Below are 25,779 nucleotides of genomic sequence, written 5' to 3'. Positions count from 1 at the left end.
TGCAGAACAGATTTAGGCCACCAGTATAGAAGGAAATGACAGAAAGAAAAAAAAAAAAGATCAACATCATAGAAATTAGTTTGTAAAAGTATGCCGTTATCAACTCTGATGCCTCCGCAAAAACAAAGAAAGTTTGGATTCATATAATAGGACGTGCAGCCATCTGTGTTTGTTTGTTTGTATGTAAAACACAAGTGAAGCATTTGAGTTTTGTGCCTATTTAAATATGCAAACAGCCAAATAGATATGCATGCTATGCAAACAGCAGGCTATGTAAACCCAGCTAAGCAAATGCATTATCTAACTCGCTCTCAAGTATCGGATGCTTGTTGAGCAGAGACAGACGGACACCGCTGAAGTAAGGCTGACAGACAGCCTTATCGTGTTGATACTCTTTCCTGTCACTGATGCCGCATATTTTCGTCTAGTGTAGCTCAAAGAGAGGGGCGTTGAAAATGAAGCGTCAGCAATGTTTTGCGGTTGTTCGGTGTTTCACTAATTTTTGTAGTGCACGGCGTTTAGAGGAATTACGGTATCTTAACATTTTGGTGGAGGTCGAAACAGGCCGGTTGGTGCACACAGGAAGTGGAACCAGGAAGTGGTGGTATATGACCTCAAGTAATTGCAGCAGCTGAAATATTTAGTTCACCGCATTGTTATGTTAACAAGTGTGTGTTTTAAAGCCACTGTGGTCCCGCCCACTTCAAACAACCTACTGTATCTGTTTACACAAAAACAAATGTTTTATGCAACCCTCTGGCACTGTATCCACGTTTAGGCTCAGTCCAGGAGCAGCCCTCTGCCAACGCTGGTTTCTCCGCTTGACACGGACATCCACCCCAGTGTCCTCTCATCCAAACTTAGCCCGGGCACACGTCCAATCAGATGTCTCCTTTTTGCTTTATCTGCGGATCGCCAAGTGGCAACTCTATAACTTACGTGTCAAGTCTTGTTTCAGTAAACAGATCTTACATCAGAAAAAACACGCAGGAAAAAATGCCACACGGTCACTAAACTGTACATGCTTGTGGACTTTTTTTTTGTATTTAAGAGCAGCCTAGCATAGAGACTGGAAACTGTTAAACAGCTAATCTGAGCTCTTGAACGGCATATTATTTGTACATTTTCCACGTTTTTATTTTGAGGCTTTCAGGAAACATACCGAGCATTTGTAGTGGTTTGCCCAGATGAAAAATATATAATTTGTGCATCTAAAAAGCATATGTGACACTACAAGACAATTACATTTTCTCTTGTCCCTTGTTTCCATTCTTTTGGCGTGCTCTGGTGGCTTTTCTGTCGTCCTTTTAGCTCCACTGATGGAGCAGCGTTGCTCATTGCCAGAGCCTGATCCGCGTGTTTGGCTGTTGTTGCGTCTCCCTCGGCTGCTGTGTGGCTTTTGTGTTTGTTCCCGAAACCGTTGCCAAATAGGAAGAATCGTTATTTGTCGGTCTTGGACGAGGCCTTTGCTCTACTTGGATTACCGTTAATCGGCAGTTTTTAAGGGTTTGAGATATCGTTTCTGTCATTTTGTATGCAAGTTTATGGAGCGATATATTTTAAGATTGTGACTTCAATCCTTAAAAAAGTGTGTGTGTGTGTGTGTGTGTGTGTGTGTGTGTGTGTGTTTTTGTGGCTCCATTGAGACAGTTTGGCACCTGGCCAGCTCAAACTGCCCATAGCTAGGGAGGCTGGAAGTAATGGGCTCATTTTCCCAGTGGGGACGGGAGGGTGACTGAATAAAACCAAGGGGGGGGGGGGGTTATGACTGGGGACGCTGCAGGAATGACAACAGCACACAAGAGTCCATCAGGAGCGCCAAGCGGACTGCTGCTGCAAAAAAAGCATGCTTTAAAAAGTTGTTGTCAGCACAGCATTATGGGATATTAGCAATAGTAGCAGCCGCAACTGGGATCGCTTTAATCAGACGCACCAAAAGCACTGTATTTACAAGTGGCACAGTCTCGGTCTCCCAAATTTCAGGTTGAAGTGCAAACAGACGATGAACCTGTTTTTACTCCCCGTGATCTGGAGCGCCAGTGTCTCGAGGAGGATCACTGCTGGCAGCAGATGTGCTTCCAAATCCCACAAGGAAGTGGCATGCATTTTAATAAATGCCTGGAAGACAGGTGCGGAACCAGGTTGGCGCAAATTCCCCAGTAATGGGTTCACAGAGGAGGGAAACAAGTCCTCGACTCCTGAGAAAACAAAGCATCTTAATATTCTCCAAGAGGTTTCCTTTCACTGCTGCCGTTGCGAAACCTTTATGGGCCTGACCATCAAATATTTGTCCTTTTTTTTGCTTTGAAAAAGTGACTTAAATGGTTAATCGATTATTAAAATAGTTAACAAATGAAAGGATTCATTGACTAATTGTTGCAGCTCTGTATGCCAAAAAAAAGATTTGAACATATCTGCTTACTTTTAAGAAAAAAGATGGATCTAGAAGTCATCATATTTATGCTGCAAAACATGGACCATCTTCACAAACGCAACCTCATTGTTCTTCAACTCATTGTCTTTTGCTCTCTGTGACTTGTAACGTAAACTGTGTCATCTGTGTGCCAAGTATGCAGTTGATCAAGTAGAAACACTTCCTTGGAACTCATGGTGTTTAGAGTTAACATCTGTGATGAAGATCGTTTAAAGTGGACCGATAACACCTGTGTATAGTTTAGATAGCGCTGGAACTAAAACTGACACAAATGGAGGAAATGCTCCGATCTGTTTGCACCTGACACAGAACAACTCGGCATGTTTTTAAGCCCTTCGTCTCTGACCTGAACTTGTCCTCCCCTTTAGACCCCTGTCTCATAGTGATGCCGCCATGCATAGGCGACGACGACCGCTTCAGCCTGGAGGCTCTGCGGCACATCCACAAACAGCTGGACGACGACAACGACGGGGGAATAGAAGTCAACGAGAGCGTGGAGGTGAGCTTTGTGAATCTACCTTTTTAAGATGTGGGGACCTGACGGATTCATTTTTGTAATTATTCGTCTCTTTATCTTGTAAGACGAAGGTGTAACGTCTCTCATGCTGTGGTTCTCATATTCTGGATATTTGGACCAATATCGTGAGACAAAGGCCTTTTATTTTAGATTTTGTACCTTTTTCAGTTCACTTGCAGACCTGTGACGTTGTTGTAAAGTCTTCTAGTGATGCAGCTGCAGAATTCTCATAGGGACTCTGGTTGTGTGGGAGAGACGAGAGTGGTAGACACTGACAACAGAGTTCACTCTGACCCACCGTGGCCCCTGTGTCTTTTGGTAAGCAACAAGCTCCTGTGTTCAGAAGAAACCAGTAGGGGCCATGGTCACATTCTGTGTGTGTGTGTGTGTGTGTGTGTGTGTGTGTGTGTGTGTGTGTGTGTGTGTGTGTGTGTGTGTGTGTGTGTGTGTTGGCAGGGGTCGTTTTTTTGAACTGGATGAGAAGTGCTGGTGTGAGAAACGGTAATACCCTACAGCCCCTTCGGGTGGCCCCTCGGTAGACGGGGGTCTGAAGACCCCCCGAGGGCTGCAGTGTTAGAACTGGCCCCCAGCCCACATCAAGGCGATGCTCGTCTGCGCATGTATATCACTGATGCGTGTATCTACTCTAAATGTACACGGAGTTTTGTCTTTATAAGGGCAATGAGCAGTGTCTGTTTCTCTCCAGCAGTTGTTTTTGGCCGCCGCTCGTTACTGAGGATTTCCAAGCTTCTTCTTTTGGGCTGCGGCGTGTGGGCGGAGCCGGGATTCAGAGCATGATGGACGCTCCTTTAACCAAATTAGCGTCTGTCTGTCTGTCTATCGGTTTAGTTTTTATAAAAGGCGGACATTGTCGTGTGACGGGGGGGAGTGTGTTACTGAAACGAGTTGGATCTTCACCGTCAGGTTAGCTGATAATAAAGTGGAAAGGGTTGATTGTGTTAGTCTCACACTCTCACTGTATTCAGGGCTGTCTGGGTCTGATGAAGTCTGTTGCATGAAGATAAACAAAGAAACTGTGAAGGCATTTAAAAAAAAAATACGTCACTTACAATGAATCTCTTCAGATTGACTAGTGAAAAAAATGGCTCAGAATCACAGTTTTTATGCAACTTAATATAAAAGAATCAAATTTCCCCTAATAAATACCAACTTTCCGACCAATAACACTTTTAATGTCTTTAAAAAAAGAAGTAATAAGTAGCATTGTTATTAGTTGTAAAGTGCCAACTCTGTCTTTACCCGAACCCAAAAGATGGCCATTTTCTGGGGATGTAGTTTTCAGCAGAAGGATCATGTCAGGTGGACTGTTTCTAGAAGGGTTGGGGTTCGATCCTCTGCTCCTCCTCCTCCTGATGTCCATATGCTGAAATGTCTGTGAGCGAGACGTTTTTACATACGATATAATGTCATTATATCTTCCTGGCAGTGAGGAGTTGAAAGCCTTGACACAGTTTTATGAGGCAGGGTGAGTCGTGTGTGGGGTCGGAGGATGTCGGCCCCTATCTGGTCTTTACGGGACCAGATCTAGTCCCCCCCCCCCCCCCCCCTTCTCCACGCTTGAAACCTTACACTCCGCCAACAAAGATCTTTCTGGCACTTCCTGCTTTTCCTTCTCTTATTCTGACACCTTTTTTGTCTCAACATTTGAGAGGATGACTAAGATGAGAGGACGCTCGTATTTGTAATGTTATAGCCGTGTGTCAGGATATCCAGTTTTTCATGGCGTGCATTTCAGAGATGCTTATCCCGCTGGTAAAGATGCCACGAGGTCAGTGGGGCTATATGGTGACAATGACACCAGCCCGTTCAGCAGCAAAGAACATGATTTATGAACATTTTGCACAAAATATAAGATATTAAAGGCCAATTAGATGGACGGTGAAAAGGACAGGCTTCTCTTTTTGAAAGCATTTCTGTGTTAAATCCAACATGTTTTACATATTATGCAATGTTATTTCAAAAGACAGCTGACTGTAACCGAGCAGAAAGAGGGCCTTATCGCCGAGTCACCTGGTAGCGCTGAAGCGTAACATTTGTTTTACCCTTAAAATTCCTCCGTAACTTAACAGCAATCAGTGTTGCTAAGTTACAGGGAAATGAACGTATTAATGCCTCGCAGTTTATATCGCCGCGCACAGATAACGCAGCACACACGGGTCATTTACAGGCTGCTCACACAAGATCCATTGGTCGCCGCAGCATCTGTCTGGAGCATGTAACCGGTGGCGCTTCCCCCTTATTCATATCCCCTAATTAACATGAACTGCTTCACCTTTGTGTTGCTGGTAATGGGCCACCCACCAAGAGCACCCATTACGTGTACTTAGACATATTGACTCATTGGTGAGACGAGGAGAGCAAACAAGGAAGTGCTAAAACCAACAAGTACCTCAGTATGCTTTACAGTTGCAGTGTTCTCTGACACGTCATGTTTTTGTCACGAAAAAAAGTCTGTTTTTGAAGTTGATATTTGGAGCTGAGGGTCACAAATAGCTCTCTAGTGAAGCAAAACATGTTATTTTTATTTTTAGTCAGACTGATAAAGGTAAAAGGTTGTTAGCAGGTGGCTTTACCAGACCTGCCATGCACTCTCATGATTATATGAGCGGCGTGAAATAAAGTGTATTTATAATCCGTGCCCATGAAATCTCCCAGGAAGTGATTTTCTTCCTGCGAAGTTGGTCTCAGATAAAAAAAAACATCAAATCCCCCCCCCCCCCCCCCATGCCTGTCTGCATCAGCCTAAATAAACACACACCAGAAACGTGGACCTCTTTACCACGGTGTATTTATAGTCTCAAAATCAAAAGTAATCACTGTTTTTTTTTCTTTCTTTTTCTTTTCTTTTTAAACTCCCAAGCGCATCTGTGCTCGACTACCGTGGAAGAATTTCATTAGGAATCAAATCCTAAATTAAACATAATCCTGCCTCTGATTACCCCGAGTCTGGGAGTCGCCAGGGGTCGTTGAGTGACCGTCGGGGGAGTGTGGGGGGGGGGTTCTGTTGCTGAGCACAGTCACCAGGGACGGCAGGTGCCCCGTGTCCTCGGGGTGCTGGGCTGCGTGCTGCCCGTCTGCCAAGGAGACGCTCGGCTGGATCGTGTTGCATCACTTTGAAATTGCAAGAACCCAACCCATGTCACAGCAGGAGCCACTGCCTTTGTGTGTGTGTGTGTGTGTGTGTGTGTGTGTGTGTGTGTGTGTGTGTGTGTGTGTGTGTGTGTGTGTGTGTGTGTGTGTGTGTGTGTGTGTGTGCGTGCGCGCGCGTGCGTGTGCTTTATTAGTTCTTGACAGGCCATGCATAACAACTCGCTGGAAGAATTAGGCTCACATGCGAGTTCATCTGTGTATTCGTACTGTATGTAAGAAACTGGAGGAGGCCTGCGGAGCGTCTGGATCGTATCTATAGAGAGGAGAAGGTTCAAGAAGGTGTTTGTTGACTCGTCTGCGAATGTTCTAGCGGGAACATTCGAGTTCAGCCAACAGTCACGTTTACTCATGAAGTACTGCTTTTTTGTTTGAGATGCAGGACGAGCAGCGGAGGTTCAAAACGACGATGAAGACGTTTGACGTCTGTCGACAGATGTTGAAGACGCATGCTGTGGCTGACTTTAGGGCAAAGTAAGCGGCCTCACTGCAAACTTTGCTAAAAGCACGAGGAAGATCTTATGAGTGATGGTCCCACAATTGATTCTGCCCGGTTGTCATGTGTGATAAATCAGTCGTGCTGCAAAATGGTTCACGCGTTTCATAAATCACATCCAAGCACAACATACTTTTTTTTTTTTTTTTTGTCCCAAATTTGTAACAGATTGACGACGATTAATCAATCTAATAACCAACTTCTTGCAGTTTTAGATTACTAACGGGCTTGATTAATGTGCTGAAAAATGAAATCATTTTTGGGCTTGTGATGGATGTAGTAACTGTCAGACGTGCACAGATGGAGTGATGCAGTAGATATCAGGTGTAAATAGAGTCACAGTCGACTGGAGGTCTGCCGCAAGTTCGAACTTCTTTTTTTTTTTTTTTTTTTTTTAACTATTCGAATAAATTTAGAAATTTTGAATATTCGTTGACGGCCTTAGTCGACTGATGGAGAGAGGCAGAAGAGTCTCGAAAAACTCAGCCGGCTCCCCGCAATGTGGAATCTGATGGGGAAACAAAAATGTCTTTGTTTGCTGCTGTGTGTCACGCCCCGTCTAGAATATGTGGAGGTATTGTTGTCTTTTCAACAGGCAGAGTCGAGGCTCTCCGTCCCACCGTCGTGTTTACAAAAACTCTTACTCGATCATACAAAGTGTAAAAGTTCTTTGAGACGCAATCCAAGACGTTTCTTACTCCACACCCCGTGGTTGTAATGATCTGAACTCGTCACCACAGAGTCTGCGAGGCTCCCACACAAAGACCCGTCTTGAAATGCGCTGCTCACCACATATTCCACAAAGCTTGTCTTTGACCGAACGCAAAGCTGCTCCGCCAGTCTGGCCGCAAAATAGAAGTTTTATAATGATGGCACCGATTACGTTTACTTTTAATACTCCTGTCATTGTTTTCAGTTCCGGGCATCTTTCTTTAACAAGTGCAATTTAAGATTTAAGAGAAAACTTCCTGCTTTAATCGCCGTAAAGATGATTTTTTTTTTTTTCATTCATCAGTCCCGTTCTTGTTCTTGTACTCTTGGCAAATGTCCTTGACGTTTGCGTCTCTGCCAGCAGGACTTCATTTCTCATAGATACAGTGAGCGTTAAAGGCTTTGCGGGACATTTGTTCGGACTATATTGGACACATTGCGGTCCCTCCGGTGACTCAGCAGGCAGTTGGTTCCTTTAGTCGGTTCCCGGCTTTACGTCAGTGAGAAAAACTCATTTGCATTTGTATTGAGTAAGAAAACACTGAGCAAAGGATCAGGCCCCGCAGACTATTTGTCCACTACTGATGTGGTGAAAGAGCTTTTCAGACCCTTAAAAAAAAAAAAAACCTTTTTAAAATATCTCAACATCTATTGGATGGATCGCCACGACTTCTTGTGCCAACAGCAGATTGACGTCTCACTTTGAGGGAGATGTTGCAGCAATTACTGGATGGATTCACGTCCCCCGTCATGATGACTCACCATAACTTTGGTGATCTCTTGTGGACTGGTGGCTGTCCCTTTTAATGACAAAATACCTGCGATTTGGTAGATTTTATCGTGTTGAATCTTGACTTTTATTTCTTTGTTGTTTTATAACTTTTTTTTCCACACAAAGTCCAAAGAAGCTATTTTGATGATGGGATTCAAAAGGTTTTGTCGGGAGATTTTTTTTTTTTTGTCGTTTCAGCGCCGGGGGGAACATTTGTTGCCTCTCAACACCAGACTGCCATTGTGTATTCAGTGTCGGTCCCTCAGACTCTTTGTGCACACAGTACAGATGTGTGAAAGTGCCGCTGGATTTAGAAAATGCATGCATGTATGTTGTGTCATGTTGAGTGACGGACGTCTTCAGATGTTTTTAAGACTATTTCAAAGGCATTTCATGCAGCCGAGCGCTGACGGTAACGTCTGTCTTAACGTCGGGACGCGCGACATTTTTTTTCCAGCTGTGTTGGAATCTGCGAGCGCTGATCTATCAAGTCGGATGTGAAACTCGACTGATCTGTGACTGTTTTGATTCTTAATGATGTGAAATGTCAAAACACCCTCAGCCGCGACTGAGACATTCAGCTTTACATGATTCAAACTTCTGTCGTGTCTCTTTTGTGGCTGCTGAGGTTTTTTTTCCCTCCTCTTAACAGCTCTGAGTTTGTCGCACCTTTTTTTTTTTGTTTGCTGCTGACACGAGCAGGCAGTACATGTTAGCGCTGCAGATCGCACATTCAGCTCCCCACTGGTTACACCTTGGTTGAAAACTCAGGAACTTTTAAATTCCTCTGTGAATTTCTGCTTTTTCTTAGGCATCTTAACGAGTCATTCTACAAGCTAAGCTTCTCTTAATGCCCCCTAGCAACAATTAGGACTCTATTATAATCTTTTTTTTGTCTCTCCTAATGCTACATCTAAAGTGTATTCTTGACCAGTATTCATTATTTTGCATGGGAAACACCAACTGGATGCTAACTTTGCAATACAGATAATGTAGCTTAAGCTGTTACCCGTCAGCAGGAGAGCATACGATACTCCACTGCCTTAATATCAAAGGCTAATTAGTTATCTAAAGCACGAAGGGAGTGTAAATTAGACAGGAGGTGTTAACTTTTTAGTTTATGCCAAGGCCACACACACACACACACACACACACACACACACACACACACACACACACACACACACACACACACACACACACACACACTGCTGTTGTTCTGGCAATTCCTTGGTGGGTTTGCTGTTTTATCTGCGGGGGCAGATTTGGTTCTGAGCTACCGAAGCAGAACAGCCGGAAACTGAAAAAACACACACACACACACACACACACACACACACACACACAGGTGGAAGTGGTGCCTCTGCCAAGGGTCTCGTTCTCTTTTCAAAGTCCCTAAAAGGAAGAAAGGCGAGTGAAAATAAAGTGTGTGTGTGTGTGTGTGTGTGTGTGTGTGTGTGTGATCCAAATCCAGACTTTTAGGCAAAGCCAACTCTTTACAGCTCTCTGTCAAAACCACACATGGACATACCCGGGCGAGCACAGCCGTCTGTATCTCCCCCAGAGTTCTTAGCAAAGAAAAACACTCATTTTACTGCTAGGGTAGGCAATTTATTTTAAAGCTTCTTTTTTTTGTTTGTTATATTTGTTGAAATGATCTTTACTTCCCTACAGCCATCAATGAAACAACAATTCAGTATCTGTGGCTGTATCCCAGGACTGTAATGACAGACGCTAACATGTTAGCTTGACAGCTGTGAGTTCTCCACAGCTGTGTTCATTGTTTGTGTTCATCAGGACGATGTTTGGGGTTTTCTTGCATGTGACTGAGACGCGGGTGAGTCGGATGCCGCTCTTCGCTCCTCTCCCCAACGCTCTTTCGTGGACTTGTCCGTCAGCAGCAGTCGGATGTGTTTTTGGGGGTTTGGCTTTGGAGGGAGTGTGGTTTTACCGGTTCGATGCTTTTTAAAATCTAGCTTACAAAACAGCAAAAGTTGTCTACCCCAGCTTCAAAATGCTGTAAACCAACAAATCTACACGTTTTGTGATGTTTCTGAAAAGCCTCGGGGAAAACTTAAATCTGTCTTTCTTTGTGTCCCAGTTTATAATAGAAGACATGAAGCAGCAGCAAACCAACAAGCACAGCAACCTGCACCGTGAAGACCAGCACATCACCGTGGAGGAGCTGTGGAAGGGCTGGAAGACGTCTGAAGGTAAAGCAAGAGAAGTGTGTCTGCCCCAAAGTCACTAACACACACATACTTCTATGTTTATAATCAAGCAGGAAAAGACACCACGAGTTGCTACAATGGAGATAACAGGGGAAAAGATTAAAGCCAAAAGTGTGAATCAAAAAGAAGATATACGCTAGTTTTTTTGTGTGGAAGAAATAAAATATATATTTTTTTATTTCTTCCACTGCCGTGGGACTTGAACGCCCAGGGTTGAACCTGAAGTTACCGCATTAAACCCAAATATTGCTTCATAGTCCAGGGCTCAGGCGCCACTAATTGCTTTTGGATGAGTCAGTTAACTGGAAGACTTCAACAAAGACCAAAAGAACGTCGGTCATAACAGGTTTCTATCATCTTTAATGGCTCACACTCGAGGTTTAGAATAATGCTGTTTGTACGGAATGTGTTCTCAGTCCTGAACTTGAGTACAGTTTTGAGGCACGTGTACTTTAGTTGTTTGTTTCCATATTATGCAATTTTCTTCCGCTCCAAGGACATATTGTACTTTCCGCTCCACTACATTTATTTGATGATTTTTTGTTGTTGTTACTTTTCAGATCAAGAGCTTGTAAAGCATTGTCATAGGAGGTCCACACAAAAAAAAGAGTAATTCTCTTTTTAAATGTCTCTCATATGGTTTAGTTTGAATAACCGTACAAAGAGGTAAAACGTGACAATATTTCATAAAAGCAAAGATGAGGAAAAAAGCCCGAAAAAGCTTTGTGTTCAGCAGCACTTGTTTATGTGATGACCCTTTGGACTGATCAGACCACCTACGTTCACCACTGGATACTACCTATGTGTTCCACATCTGTCACTCTGTTAAGCGTTGGCTAAGTGCTTCACAGTAAAGTAATGATTTCCCTTTTTTCTCTCTCTCTCTCTCCTGATCCAGTCCACAACTGGACCGTGGAGGACTCGGTGCAGTGGCTGAAGGAGTCGGTGGAGCTGCCGCAGTATGAGAAGAACTTCCGGGACTTCCGGGTCACGGGGAACACTTTACCTCGGTTCGTATCGCTCACAGGAGCGGCTGAACGCAATCCCTATTCTCCGTTAATATGATACTGATAATAAGATGAGAAACATTCTCGTCGTCGTTCTGCACTTCCATAGCAGATATCACAAGCGCTTCATGTCATTCCGTCGCCTCTAATTAAGACGTTATGCTGCGCCGTTTGGCGAGCAGTGAGATGTGTTTATGAACAGCAACACTACTGAGACCTTTTCGTTACAATGCTCAAAGGCACCTTTAGATTTCATTGCTCTGTTTAATGCTGCCCACTGCTGGTCGAAAAAGGCAACACAGGGAGAAAAAAAAAAAAAAAAAAAAAGGCAGGTAGATTCTTTCCCTCGGTGTCTTTGTTCCTCGTTTTATTAGAAAAAGGTCACAATGTAGTAGGTGAGACCGTTCACAAAAGTAACCTCAGCGCCGACATCACAGGAGAAAGTCGGACGCTGGGTGAGACACTTGTGGAATGTGACTCGCTGCAAATGCTGCATGTACGGCATGAGTAGACAGAGGGGTGGGCGGCGGGGTTATTGAGGGGTTTCGTGTTACGCCTCTGGGCTGATGGGCGCTGACTCATGAAGTGATGTCACAGCGCAGGGTTACAGTTTCCACGGGCTGCCATGTTGTCTGAGCCTTTAAGATGGTGGTGGTGGTGGTGGTGGTGGTGAGACTTGAGTGACAGCGGTAAAAGAATTTCATAACTCATTCAATCACCGAGCTTTTTATTGAGCGGACAGCGTCATACTATTTTCTCCTCTTGGGGTTCCATCAGCGTCTTCTCTTCAACCACTAGTCCTGGTTCAGCAGTTCTTTCATGCTCAACTTCTTATAAGATGTCAGGCTTAGTAAATACTCCCCCGAAAACTGCAAAAGTATACTGATATGTTGCTCATTCATTTATTTCAGCCTGTAACCATCCTTATATTTTCATCATTCTAGAAGGTTAAACTTCAACACTAAAGTTACATTTGTCTGTGAAGACGCTAATGGGTTAGAGAAATATCACTGAAATAGTTCAAATACGACTGTGTAGATTGACATTAATGCAGGTTTTTTCTTTTTCTCCACATTTCAGAATAGCGGCAAATGAACCGTCGTTTATGTCGATGCAGTTGAAGATATTAGACCAGCGGCATAAACAGAAGTTAAACCTAAAGGCACTAGACGCAGTGCTTTTTGGCCCTCCTCTCCGTAAGTATGCAATGTTTTAAAATCAAAAGCATATCATATCGACTAGACCATCGCTATTCATGAATATCAACTTGTTGTGGCCATACTCTCAGAACAATTCAATTAAACATGCAGCATTTGCTCACAGCAATCCATCTTCTCCTGTTGCTTCCTCCCTCTGCAGGCCCACAACATAACTGGATGAAAGACTTTATCCTCATGGTTTCCATAGTGATTGGTGTCGGGGGCTGCTGGTTCGCTTATGTGCAGAACAAATCCAGCAAGGTGCACATCTCTCAGATGATGAGGGATCTGGAGAGCCTGCAAAACGCCGAGCAAAGCCTCCTAGACCTGCAGAGCCGGTAAGAGGAGGAAACGCATCCAATGCACACTTATGTAATTAAGGCTGTACAGGTTCAGGCCGGTTGAACTCAAACAAAGCAGCTTATTCTTGTAAGTTATTAAACATTACGTACAGTGGACACCTTCCCTTTTTACCTTTTACTCTCAAAACATACGTCAAACACACACACACACACACACAATTGTTTATATATATATAATATATATATAAATATATATATATATATATATATATATATATATATATATATATATATATATATATATATATATATATATATATATATGTTTATATTGTCTTTTATCATTGATAAAATGCTTTCTAATGTCACTTAGCCTAAACTGTGCATTTAGTATTTTTTTGGGGGGGGGTTATTTTTAAACACATTATTTTCTATGATTAATTCTAAATGAATGCGGCCCTAGTTATTTTTTTTTTTATTTTTTTTTTATCGAAAAAATATTCTGCTTCAATCCATATTTGTTGGCCTTTCAAAAACAATATTTTCACTGCGGTCAAAGACAAGTGCTTGCTCTCCTGCTTGCGGCACACAAAGTATTAACGGTCCGGTCTTTACAGTTATATAACCACTATGCCACAAAAAATCTTTTTTTTCACATTTTATTAGGGTGACAACGTAAAATATGACGACAGACATTCACAGCTTTATTCGAAAACATCAATAGGAGCTTTGAATGTCGCAGATATTGCATTCAGTACAGCCATATATATATACATATATATATATAAAAGGATTTATGGCTCACTTTAAAAATATTGCGTGTTAAACATTTTACTGAATCTCCATTTTGTCTTTTTTTTTTTTCCCTCTCTTATCTACCAGGCTGGAAAAGGCTCAGGAGGAGAACCGGACGGTGGCCGTGGAGAAGCAGAACCTCGAGCAGAAGATGAGGGACGAGATCAACGGGGCCAAAACGGAGGCTCACAGGCTCCGAGAGCTGCGAGAGGGCGCCGAGTGTGAGCTCAGCCGGCTCAAATACGCCGAGGAAGAGCTGGTACAGGTAGGGCTTCCCAGACTGCCTCTTGGAAAAAGAGATTTATTATCGTTCAAATGTTCAAATGCACAGTATTTACATATTCAAAGTCAAATGGCTAATGTATTCACGGTATATGAATGTAAATGTATTCATGACTTCTGCTAAAACACCTTGAAACGACAAGATTAATTTCATATTCTTCTTATTACAGTCCACAAAGTACCTCTTTTGCATAACCACAAGATTTCCCGTCACATAGGAAATACAGCGCCGACATATCTAATGACTTCTCCACCGTTCATTCATTTGAAAGTCCACCCTCACTTAGAAGCGTTTGATCGGTGACTTTTTAAAAATATTTCACGGTGACTTTAATCCGGATCTGTCGCGTTCCTCCCTTGCAGGTGCGCAAGGCCCTGAAGCGAGCAGAGAAGGAGATGCAGTCGGAGCGGTCGGTGCCTGAAGCGCTCCAGAAGTGGCTGCAGCTCACGCACGAGGTGGAGGTTCAGTACTACAACATCAAGAAGCAGAATGCCGAGTTTCAGCTGTGCGTCGCCAAAGACGAGGTAACGTCACCCGCTGACCGATTCGTGGGCTACGCGGCGGGATTGTACGCACGGTGCATTGAGGCGCTTCCATTGAGCAGATAGGGTCGGTTAGCAATGAGATGTGAGATTCTACATTATTTGAACTGCATGTATTTCAATTTACATAGTTACTATGTAAATTGTATTTAAATCATGATAAATTGAGGAAGATTAGCTTACCTTCGAAGACCCCTACCAGCTTTTTTATATCGCCTGTCACAAAGTAAAGTACATGGAGCCGTGCCTTGCTCATCTCTTTTGGTCTCCACATGGTAAATGAGCAGTAAATCACGTTTACTGCTACTATCAAGAGCTCAGCACGTCAGTCTGCTCTCTTGTAGACCGCCAGTATTGTTCAAAAGCAGTGTAACGCAGCATGGCTGGCCTGTGGTGGTGGTGGTGGTAGTAGAGGAAAGTATCACTTCTGTAATATTTTGACTGGTCAGAGGAAGAGTGACGCGGATCCATTGATGGCAGGAAATAGAAGTCTTCAGCTTAACACCTAAAAATGGAGAAATGAGTATGAAATGTGACTTGTGAAGCTGTTTTCATGTCAGTAGTTAATTTAAAATTTGTTTTAATTTAGAGAGTCCCTTATGACCTTGAATCAGGCCGGTGAGCCTCATTAGTCTGGGTACCAGTGAAACACTTCTCTGGGACTCTTCCACCTTATTTAAATACCAAAAACCTTTTTATAATCTTAGATCATTTCTCTTAAAATAACATCTCCAATCTTTTGTGTGTTTCTTTTGAATCCTAGGCAGAGAAAATAAAGAAGAAAAGAGGTTCTGTGTTCGGAACCCTTCACGTCGCCCACAGCTCATCCCTGGATGAGGTGGACCACAAGATACTAGAAGCAAAGTGAGAAACTATACAAACACACACCCCCTATCACGTGATACAGTGTGTGTGTGTGTGTGTGTGTGTGTGTGTGTGTGTGTAACCAAAACATGTGACTACAGGAGAGCTCATTGTCCTTTTGATTGAATTACAATAGTTGTCCATATGAAATATTACAAGAAGGGTCCTGTCATATTGAATACCAGGTTACGGTGTGAAGGCAGCAGTTGTAGCGTTGATTGCTGAGCTCGTATACATTCATAAGCATATATGTGTAGTCAGAACCTGCGGATAGATTTCAGGGCTTTAATGTGACAACATCTGACTCTGCTATGTCACATTTAACCACATAACGCTATTACATTTATAGAAGACACACAAAGTTTTATTCCCGATATAGTTAAACTATTCAGAAGCCTTGTATAATCCAGGCTCTGCCCACTGTGATAAAGAACTCCTTTGTGTTTTTAAAAGCACATTAAAGTGAGAACCGGGTTTCATCTTCTGCATGACCGCTTTAATCGGCACATATCCAATATCATAATATAACCAGCGGGCTCGAGTGCCAAAACTCCTGATGAATCAAAGCAAAGCCTGCTTCTTACCTGGTCTGACACACACACAAAACAATGTTATCAGAAACAGGATCGCTCTAATGTTTGGCAGGTACGATACACTCCCTCAAGAAATCTTTTTTTTTTTTTTTTTTTTAGGAAAGCCTTGTCGGAGGTAACGGCATGCCTGAGGGAGCGGCTGCACCGCTGGCAGCAGATCGAGAAGCTTTGCAACTTTCCTGTAGTCAATAACTCGGGGCTGCCGAGCCTGACGGCCAGCCTCTACTCGGACCACAGCTGGGTGGTCATGCCCCGAGTCTCGGTGCCCCCCTACCCCATCGCAGGAGGAGTGGATGACCTGGACGAGGACACGCCTCCCATCATTCCACAGTTCACAAGTGAGTAAGACGGCAGAGGACAGAAATTAAAGCAGACGAATGGTAGTGAACTAAAGTATAATCTCCGTTCCGTCCTCTTCTCCAGCGGCCACGTTGATCCGGCCCTCGCTGACCCGCAGCAGCAGCCTTTGTCGTTCCCGCCGGAGCCTGCTGAGCTCTCCGCAGTCCTCGCTGATGTCCCCAGACCCCGACCTGCTGTCCATGGCCAGCTCGTCCCTCTCCTATCGCACCGAGGCAGACGACGAACATATCATGTTCAGCTCGGATAGGAGGGGGTATGTAGCGGTGGCCGGAACGCCGCGGAATGGTTTTACAGTTTGGACTCACAGGTGTTTTATCCAGACATTCACACTTGAAGCTTGGGGTTAAACTGCCGTTTGTTACTGGGTGCCGTCTAGTATGTGGAGGGATGCGTTAATTACCTCTGCTGGAACCTGCACATGATACATAATCAGTTAATGTCTAACGTAAATGAAATAGCAAGAATTAAAGTGCAATCTTCTGCCTACTTTAATTCCTGCAGTTTGTCCCCAATTTTCATTCATTCATATGATTCATTTGTTTTGATTTTGCTCTCTAGTGAGGTCCACGCTGATCTCCACGCCAAACTAGCTACATTTTAAAAACTTCAACATGTTAAATTTTGCTCTGATTTGTTCGCTCATCTGCTCTCCTCAGGGAACCGGCTCAGGAGGGCAGCTCCGACACAGACTCTCTCAACTCTTCCTTGGGCCGCAAGCAGCTGCACAACCCCTGCTCACCGGGCTCGGACACCCCATACCGCAAGATCTCTCGCGAGGAGCTGCTACTGTTTACCCAGAGTCCCGAGCTCCCTGCTTCCACCCCCGCCACCTCCTCCACCACCCACACCACCACCAGCAGCAGCAGCAGCAGCAGTCTCAGGGACTCCACACCTCCTCCTCTCCCTCCCACCCCGGCCACCACCCCCTCCGGCCCGCCCTCCACCTCGCCTTCCCCAGCCTTGGAGCACCACCCGTTCGCGCACAAAGGCTCGCCCGACATCACCCGCGTTCTGCCCGAGTCCCAAAGTTTAACCTTCTCGCAGGGGAACGTCACCTCTCCGTCAGGCAAGGGCATGTACAACGGCATCCTGGAGAAGTCCTACAGCTTCGGCCAGCTGCCCGCCAACATGCTGCCCAACGTGGGCCGCTACCCGTCTCTTACCTCCCTGGACTCGGAGGGCCGGAGTGTGGGAAGGGAACACAAGCTCCAGAGCACCTCGTCCCAGGACTCCAGCGACAATGGAGAGAAAATGAAGCGCTCCTCGTCTAAAATCAAAAGCTTATTTAAGAAGAAAAAATAAAACTGGCAGAGTGAGGTTAGCGTATGAGAGAGAAAAATACAATATAAAGAGTTGTTTTAGCCCTAATACTAAAAAAAAAAAAAATGGACATCGCTGTAAGCTAAAACGTTTAATTTTCTCTCGTATTTTCTTCTTTTGGTCATCAAAGATGGAATGTAGCTCAGTCTGGGTGCCTTTAAACTCCTCAGACTGGTAGCCTTATTTTTCAATAATGCCTTTTTATTTAGTTCACTCACAGGGAAACCTGCAAGGGTCAAGGAAAAGTCAAGCAAAAGGTCATGAGATTTGTCATCCAGACAGCCAAAAAACATGACCCGTCTACCGTCTCTTTTCATTTTGGTTTGAACCAAAAAAAGTTACAGTGTGCAAGGGTCTAAAGGTGCAGTCCATACATGTGTATTGTTTAGTGCAGAATGGTGTTTGCCGTCACTACTGAAAGTATTTAACTCACACGTTCAGTAGTGACAGCATTACATGCGTATCACCAAGACAAACAGGTCATAAGATATCCTAAAAAACACTTTTGTGTCCCAACTATTCCTCGCTGTTCAAAAATTATGGATTGCATCTTATGAAGTGTTTGAGTCATAAACTCACGTACTTGATAAATTTCCTTTCAGATAAAAAAAAAAAAAAAAAGAAAAAAAAGAAAGAAAAAAAAAAAATCCTGCTTTGTTGCACTACAGCTTTCCTGATATTTTGGGAAAGAGCCGCTGCTTGCGGACTACATATTGAATAAAGATATAGAGATGAGAGGAATGCATGGCCAGCGGCAGTGGAGATGCAGCACATAATGCCAGAGCCAAAATTATCTGATGCGTCTTCAATGCTGCTACTTATGGATCTCTCAATATATATAAATATATATATATATATATACTTTGTTTTCACGTGATTATGTTCTTATAGATGTTTTTAAAAAGATTTATATTGGTGGGGATTCCTACTGTATGAACTGATCTTTACTGGAGAAGGTTTATTGAATATGCAGATTTAACCCGCACCAGGCATTTTTCGTAAAATCTAGCTGTCCCTTACTACTTGATTAACTGTGTCCTGTAGCCAAACCAACATACCATATCCATTCTTTGTCTTAAATACCCTGTCCCCTTGTTAAATTGGGTGTCTTTGCCAGATTTTTTTGGGTCAAATTTCTTTTTGTAGTTGGAGGGCCTTATCCATTCCACATTTAAGGATACAGTGCCAGGAAGTCTAAAACAGTCTCTAATGTAATGTGACGATGTGGCCTCTACCATCTTTGTTTCCAGGTTTCATTTACGAGACAACCGCTAAGAATTCTATGTCTATAAAGGAACTGTTTCATCAAGATTTAATAGATCACCTGCCCTCCCTAAGCTCGAAGCAGACCCATGCAATACGGCCCCGTTTCCTGTTCCTCAACTCTGGGCCCGCACCGAGCGCACTGATGTCAAGAGCCCCTGCTTCACACTGTGATTTCTGCCTTCATCCTGGCTGTCACTGCTGCAGCTTAACACGACGAGGGTCACGTGACTCGACGCGAAGGAAATGTCAGGGAGGGGAGGGGGGGGGGGGGGGGGGGGTGGCGACGCCGTGTACGAGGCGTGTCTGGATGACGGGGCGACGCGACGATCCGGTGGCCTCTGTTTTTAGAATATTAACGAGGTTGTGGCAATACAATGAAGGAGATAAAAGACAGAACTGCAAGACGAGCATATATGAATGTTTACGAGACATTAGGGTTTTTTTGAGAACATTTTCTGTGTGGATATTTGTATACTGTAGAAGAATTAATAATAAAAAATAAATGGAGGCATCATAGATGTTGTAGAGTCATGTTTACCAGCTGGTCCTATCGTTAACTTCTAGCAAATGCATATTTTCAGAATCTCCAAACTTGAGCTGTGACTTATTTCCCGCAGAAATCCGTCCTGACCCTCCATTTCAAGCCCACATCCTCCTCAAAGCAGAGCGCAGAAGTGTGTGTGTGTGTGTGTGGGGGGGGGGGGGGGGGGGGGGGATGTCATTCCGACACCCCATTTGTCTTGAGAGTGGGGAAACCGTGATGCACAGAAGAAGAGCATGCATGATTGCTTTATCAATATAAAGTGAACGTGATGAAACTTGAGTCGATGGTTCATCAATTCGACACGTTTGGGAGGGGAGCGGTGATGAATGTGTTGTTTGGGCACTGCTGTACACGGCAACAAATCCCGGCCTTTCACACCGCCCCACCTTAATGCCGCCACCTCATAGAAGCAGTTACTGTGATGGCCACATGGTGTCAGCAGCGCATCGAGTGAATGCAACCATATCAGCCACTCCCTGACAGGGAAACCTGTCTTTTTTTTTTTCTTCTGCTCAGGTTATAGTAAGAGCCTACATGGACATATAGTTGGCCAAAATATCATCTTGTTTCCTCACTACCTCTTTGGAAAAATGGACTTCCTTTAAGCGTAAGCTTAAATAATACATCGTATCCAAATCACAGATATACAAAGCAGGTAAAGCAACAGACTATGGAAACATTTTCCAACAGTGAAAGAATATGTTAGTCATTCAGAGTAACTTGACATTCAGAAGCTTCGGGGAGCAGAAGGATGAATGAATCGTGATTTTAATAATTAAGAAAATGTTCAAAATATAGCTATATTATGACATTTTGGACTTTTCGACATGCTATACTATGACTTTTTCATGATTTTTTTCGACATGCTAGAATAGGACTGTTTTTGACTTTTTTAGACATGCTACACAATAACTGTTTTTGACTTTATTCGACATTCTATACTATAACTGTTTTTGACTTTATTTGACATTCTATACTATGACCGTTTTTCACTTTTTTTGACAGGCTATACTATGACTGTTTTTGACATGATAGACTATGACTGTTTTTTCCTTTTTTCGACAGGCTATACTATGACTGTTTTTGACATAATATACTATGACTTTTTATAGACATACTATGTCACTGGTTCTCAACTGGTGTCCATGGCTAAGTGGAGAGCAGGGCTGCCTTTCAATCAAAAGTTCGTAGATTCAATCCCCTGCTCCGCTACTCTAATGTCAATGTGTCCTTCAGCAAGACAATTAACCCCAAAATACTGTTAATATGACTGTTTTCGACATAATATACTTTGACTATTTTTTGACTTTTTTCGACATGCTATACTATGACCGTTTTTCAATTTTTTTGACATGCGATACTATGCTTGTTTTTCACTTTTTTCGACATGCTATACTATGACCGTTTTTCAATTTTTTCGACATTCTATACTATGACCATATTTCACTGTTTTCGACAGGCTATACTATGACTGTTTTCGACAGGCAATACTATGACTGTTTTCGACATAATATGCCATGACTTTTTTTTTAGTTTTTTCGACATGCTATACTATGACCGTTTTTCATCTTTTTCGACAGGCTATACTATGACTGTTTTTGACAGGCTATACTATGACTGTTTTTTGACTTTTTTCGACAAGCTATACTATGACCGTTTTTGACTTTTTTCAACAGGCTATCCTATGACTTTTTATAGACATACTATGCCAGTGGTTCTCAACTGGTGTCCATGGCTAAGTGGCGAGCAGTGCTGCCTTACAATCAAAGGGTCGTCGGTTCAATCCCAGGCTTCTACTTTGCTACTCTAATGTCAATATGTCCTTCAGCAAGACGATTAACCCCAAAATACTATTAATATGACATTTTTTAGACAAACTATACTATGACTGTTTTCGACAGGCTATACTATGACCGTTTTTCACTTTTTTCGACAGGCTATACTATGACCGTTTTTCACTTTCTTCGACAGGCTATACTATGACTGTTTTCGACAGGCAATACTATGACTGTTTTCGACATAATATTCTTTGACCGTTTTTCAATTTTTTCGACATGCTATACTATGACCGTTTTTCACTTTTTTCGACAGGCTATACTATGACCGTTTTTCACTTTCTTCGACAGGCTATACTATGACTGTTTTCGACAGGCAATACTATGACTGTTTTCGACATAATATGCCATGACTTTTTTTAGAGGTTTTTCGACATGCTATACTATGACTGTTTTTCAATTTTTTCAACATGCTATACTATGACTGTTTTTCACTTTTTTCAGCAGGCTATACTATGACTGTTTTCGACAGGCTATACTATGACTGTTTTCGACATAATATTCTATGACTGTTTTTTGACTTTTTTCAACATGCTATACTATGACTGTTTTTCAATTTTTTCAACATGCGATACTATCACCGTTTTTCACTTTTTTCGACAGGCTATACTATGACTGTTTTCGACAGGCAATACTATGACTGTTTTCGACATAATATTCTTTGACCGTTTTTCAATTTTTTCGACATGCTATACTATGACCGTTTTTCACTTTTTTCGACAGGCTATACTATGACCGTTTTTCACTTTCTTCGACAGGCTATACTATGACTGTTTTCGACAGGCAATACTATGACTGTTTTCGACATAATATGCCATGACTTTTTTTAGAGGTTTTTCGACATGCTATACTATGACTGTTTTTCAATTTTTTCAACATGCTATACTATGACCGTTTTTCACTTTTTTCAGCAGGCTATACTATGACTGTTTTCGACAGGCTATACTATGACTGTTTTCGACAGGCTATACTATGACTGTTTTCAACATAATATTCTATGACTGTTTTTTGACTTTTTTCAACATGCTATACTATGACTGTTTTTCAATTTTTTCAACATGCGATACTATCACCGTTTTTCACTTTTTTCGACAGGCTATACTATGACTGTTTTCGACAGGCAATACTATGACTGTTTTCGACATAATATGCGATGACTTTTTTTTGAGTTTTTTCGACATGCTATACTATGACTGTTTTTCAATTTTTTCAACATGTTATACTATGACCGTTTTTCAATTTTTTCGACAGGCTATACTATGACCGTTTTTCACTTTTTTCGACAGGCTATACTATGACTGTTTTTGACAGCCTATACTATGACTGATTTTGACAGGCTATATTATGACTTTTTATAGACATACTATGCCAGTGGTTCTCAACTGGTGTCCATGGCTAAGTGGAGAGCAGTGCTGCCTTACAATCAAAGGGTCGTCGGTTCAATACCAGGCTGCTACTTTGCTACTCTAATGTTAATGTGTCCTTCAGCAAGACAATTAACCCCAAAATACTATTAATATGACTTTTTTTAGACATGCAATACTATGACTGTTTTTTGACTTTTTTCGACAAGCTATACTATGACCGTTTTTGACTTTTTTCAACAGGCTATACTATGACATTTTATAGACATACTATGCCAGTGGCTCTCAACTGGTGTCTATGGTGAAGTGGAGAGCAGGGCTGCCTTTCAATCAAGTGGTCGTAGGTTCAATCCCCGGCTCCTGCTCTGCTTCTCTAATGTCAATGTGTCCTTCAGCAAGACAATTAACCACAAAATACTGTTAATATGACTTTTTTTAGACAAACTATACTATGACTGTTTTCGACATGCTATACTATGACCGTTTTTCACTTTTTTCGACAGGCTATACTATGACCGTCTTTCACTTTCTTCGACAGGCTATACTATGACTGTTTTCGACAGGCTATACTATGACTGTTTTCGACAGGCTATACTATGACTGTTTTCGACAGGCTATACTATGACTGTTTTCGACAGGCTATACTATGACTGTTTTCGACATAATATGCGATCACTTTTTTTAGAGGTTTTTCAACATGCTATACTATGACTGTTTTTCAATTTTTTCAACATGCTATACTATGACTGTTTTTCACTTTTTTCGACAGGCTATACTATGACTGTTTTCGACAGGCAATACTATGACTGTTTTCGACATAATATGCCATGACTTTTTTTTGAGTTTTTTCGACATGCTATACTATGACTGTTTTTCAATTTTTTCAACATGCTATACTATCACCGTTTTCCACTTTTTTCAGCAGGCTATACTATGACTGTTTTCGACAGGCTATACTATGACTGTTTTTGACATAATATACTATGACTTTTTTTTTACTTTTTTCGACATGCTATACAATGACCGTTTTTCACTTTTTTCGACAGGCTACACTATGACTGTTTTTGACAGGCTATACTATGACTTTTTATAGACATTCTATTCCAGTGGTTCTCAACTGGTGTCCATGGCTAAGTGGAGAGCAGTGCTGCCTTACAATCAAAGGGTCGTCGGTTCAATCCCAGGCTTCTACTTTGCTACTCTAATGTCAATGTGTCCTTCAGCAAGACAATTAACCCCAAAATACTATTAATATGACTTTTTTTAGACATGCTATACTATGACTGTTTTTTTGACTTTTTTCGACAAGCTATACTATGACCGTTTTTGACTTTTTTCAACAGGCTATACTATGACATTTTATAGACATACTATGCCAGTGGCTCTCAACTGGTGTCTATGGTGAAGTTGATTGCAGGGCTGCCTTTCAATCAAATGGTCGTAGGTTCAATCCCCGGCTCCTGCTCTGCTACTCTAATGTCAATGTGTCCTTCAGCAAGACAATTAACCCCAAAATACTGTTAATATGACTTTTTTGAGACAAACTATACTATGACTGTTTTCGACATGCTATACTATGAACGTTTTTCACTTTTTTCGACATGCTATACAATGACCGTTTTTCAATTTTTTTGACATGCTATACTATGACTGTTTTCGACAGGCTATACTATGACTGTTTTCGACAGGCTATACTATGACTGTTTTCGACATAATATGCGATCACTTTTTTTAGAGGTTTTTCGACATGCTATACTATGACTGTTTTTCAATTTTTTCAACATGCTATACTATGATCGTTTTTCACTTTTTTTGACAGGCTATACTATGACTGTTTTCGACAGGCTATACTATGATTGTTTTTGACATAATATTCTATGACTGTTTTTTGACTTTTTTCGACATGCTATACTATGACCGTTTTTCAATTTTTTTTAACATGCTATACTATGACCGTTTTTAAATTTTTTCGACATGCTATACTATTACTATTTTCGACAGGCAATACTATGACTGTTTTCGACATAATATGCCATGACTTTTTTTTGAGTTTTTTCGACATGCTATACTATGACCGTTTTTCACTTTTTTCGACATGCTATACTATGACTGTTTTCGACAGGCAATACTATGACTGTTTTTGACATAATATTCTATGACCGTTTTTCAATTTTTTCAACATGCTGACCGTTTTTCACTTTTTTCGACAGGCTATACTATGACTGTTTTCGACAGGCAAAACTATGACTGTTTTCGACATATGCCATGAATTTCTTTTGAGTTTTTTCGACATGCTATACTATGACTGTTTTTCAATTTTTTCAACATGCTATACTATGACCGTTTTTCACTTTTTTCGACAGGCTATACTATGACTGTTTTTGACATAATATGTCATGACTTTTTTTTGATTTTTTTCGACATGACCGACATGACCGTCATGACATAACCGTCATGACCGTCATGACCGTCATGACCGTTTTTCAATGTTTTTGACATGCTATACTATGACCGTTTTTCACTTTTTTCGACAGGCAATACTATGACTAGTTTCAACATAATATGCCATGACTTTTTTTAGAGGTTTTTCGACATGCTATACTATCACTGTTTTTCAATTTTTTCAACATGCTATACTATGACCTTTTTTCACTTTTTTCGACAGGCTATACTATGACTGTTTTCGACAGGCAAAACTATGACTGTTTTCGACATATGCCATGACTTTCTTTTGAGTTTTTTCGACATGCTATACTATGACTGTTTTTCAATTTTTTCAACATGCTATACTATGACCGTTTTTCACTTTTTTCGACAGGCTATACTATGACTGTTTTCGACAGGCTATACTATGACTGTTTTTGACATAATATACTATGATTTTTTTTTTTAATTTTTTGGACATGCTATACTATGACCGTTTTTCACTTTTTTCGACAGGCTATACTATGACTGTTTTTGACAGGCTATACCATGACTGATTTTGACAGGCTATACTATGACTTTTTATAGACATTCTATTCCAGTGGTTCTCAACTGGTGTCCATTGCTAAGTGGAGAGCAGTGCTGCCTTACAATCAAAGGGTCGTCGTTCAATCCCAGGCTTCTACTTTGCTACTCTAATGTCAATGTGTCCTTCAGCAAGACAATTAACCCCAAAAAAACTAATAATATGA

General features: G+C 41.9%; 1 protein-coding gene across 5 annotated transcripts in view; it reads left to right on the top strand.

The window, feature by feature from the left end:
- stim2b (stromal interaction molecule 2b) overlaps positions 1-19,106 on the top strand; it is a 34,087-nt gene extending 14,981 nt beyond the window's left edge. For 2 of the 5 annotated variants that reach the window (XM_068713349.1, XM_068713348.1), the window contains 11 exons: positions 2,803-2,933; positions 10,200-10,311; positions 11,228-11,339; positions 12,417-12,532; positions 12,696-12,873; positions 13,720-13,897; positions 14,278-14,439; positions 15,221-15,321; positions 16,014-16,252; positions 16,338-16,581; positions 16,931-19,106. In XM_068713349.1, coding sequence (XP_068569450.1) covers positions 2,803-2,933; positions 10,200-10,311; positions 11,228-11,339; positions 12,417-12,532; positions 12,696-12,873; positions 13,720-13,897; positions 14,278-14,439; positions 15,221-15,321; positions 16,014-16,252; positions 16,338-16,581; positions 16,931-17,576 — 2,219 coding nt within the window. In that variant the 3' untranslated portion in view covers positions 17,577-19,106. The other 3 variants (XM_068713350.1, XM_068713351.1, XM_068713352.1) reach the window with 3 other exon arrangements.
- The last annotated feature ends 6,673 nt before the right edge of the window (positions 19,107-25,779 follow it).

Source organism: Cebidichthys violaceus, unplaced genomic scaffold, assembly GCF_023349555.1.
Source record: "Cebidichthys violaceus isolate CVI_PGR_0920_01 unplaced genomic scaffold, fCebVio1.0.p SCAF_19, whole genome shotgun sequence".
In the NCBI taxonomy this organism is placed as follows: domain Eukaryota; kingdom Metazoa; phylum Chordata; class Actinopteri; order Perciformes; family Stichaeidae; genus Cebidichthys; species Cebidichthys violaceus.
This window is presented reverse-complemented; position numbering and strand designations above follow the sequence as displayed.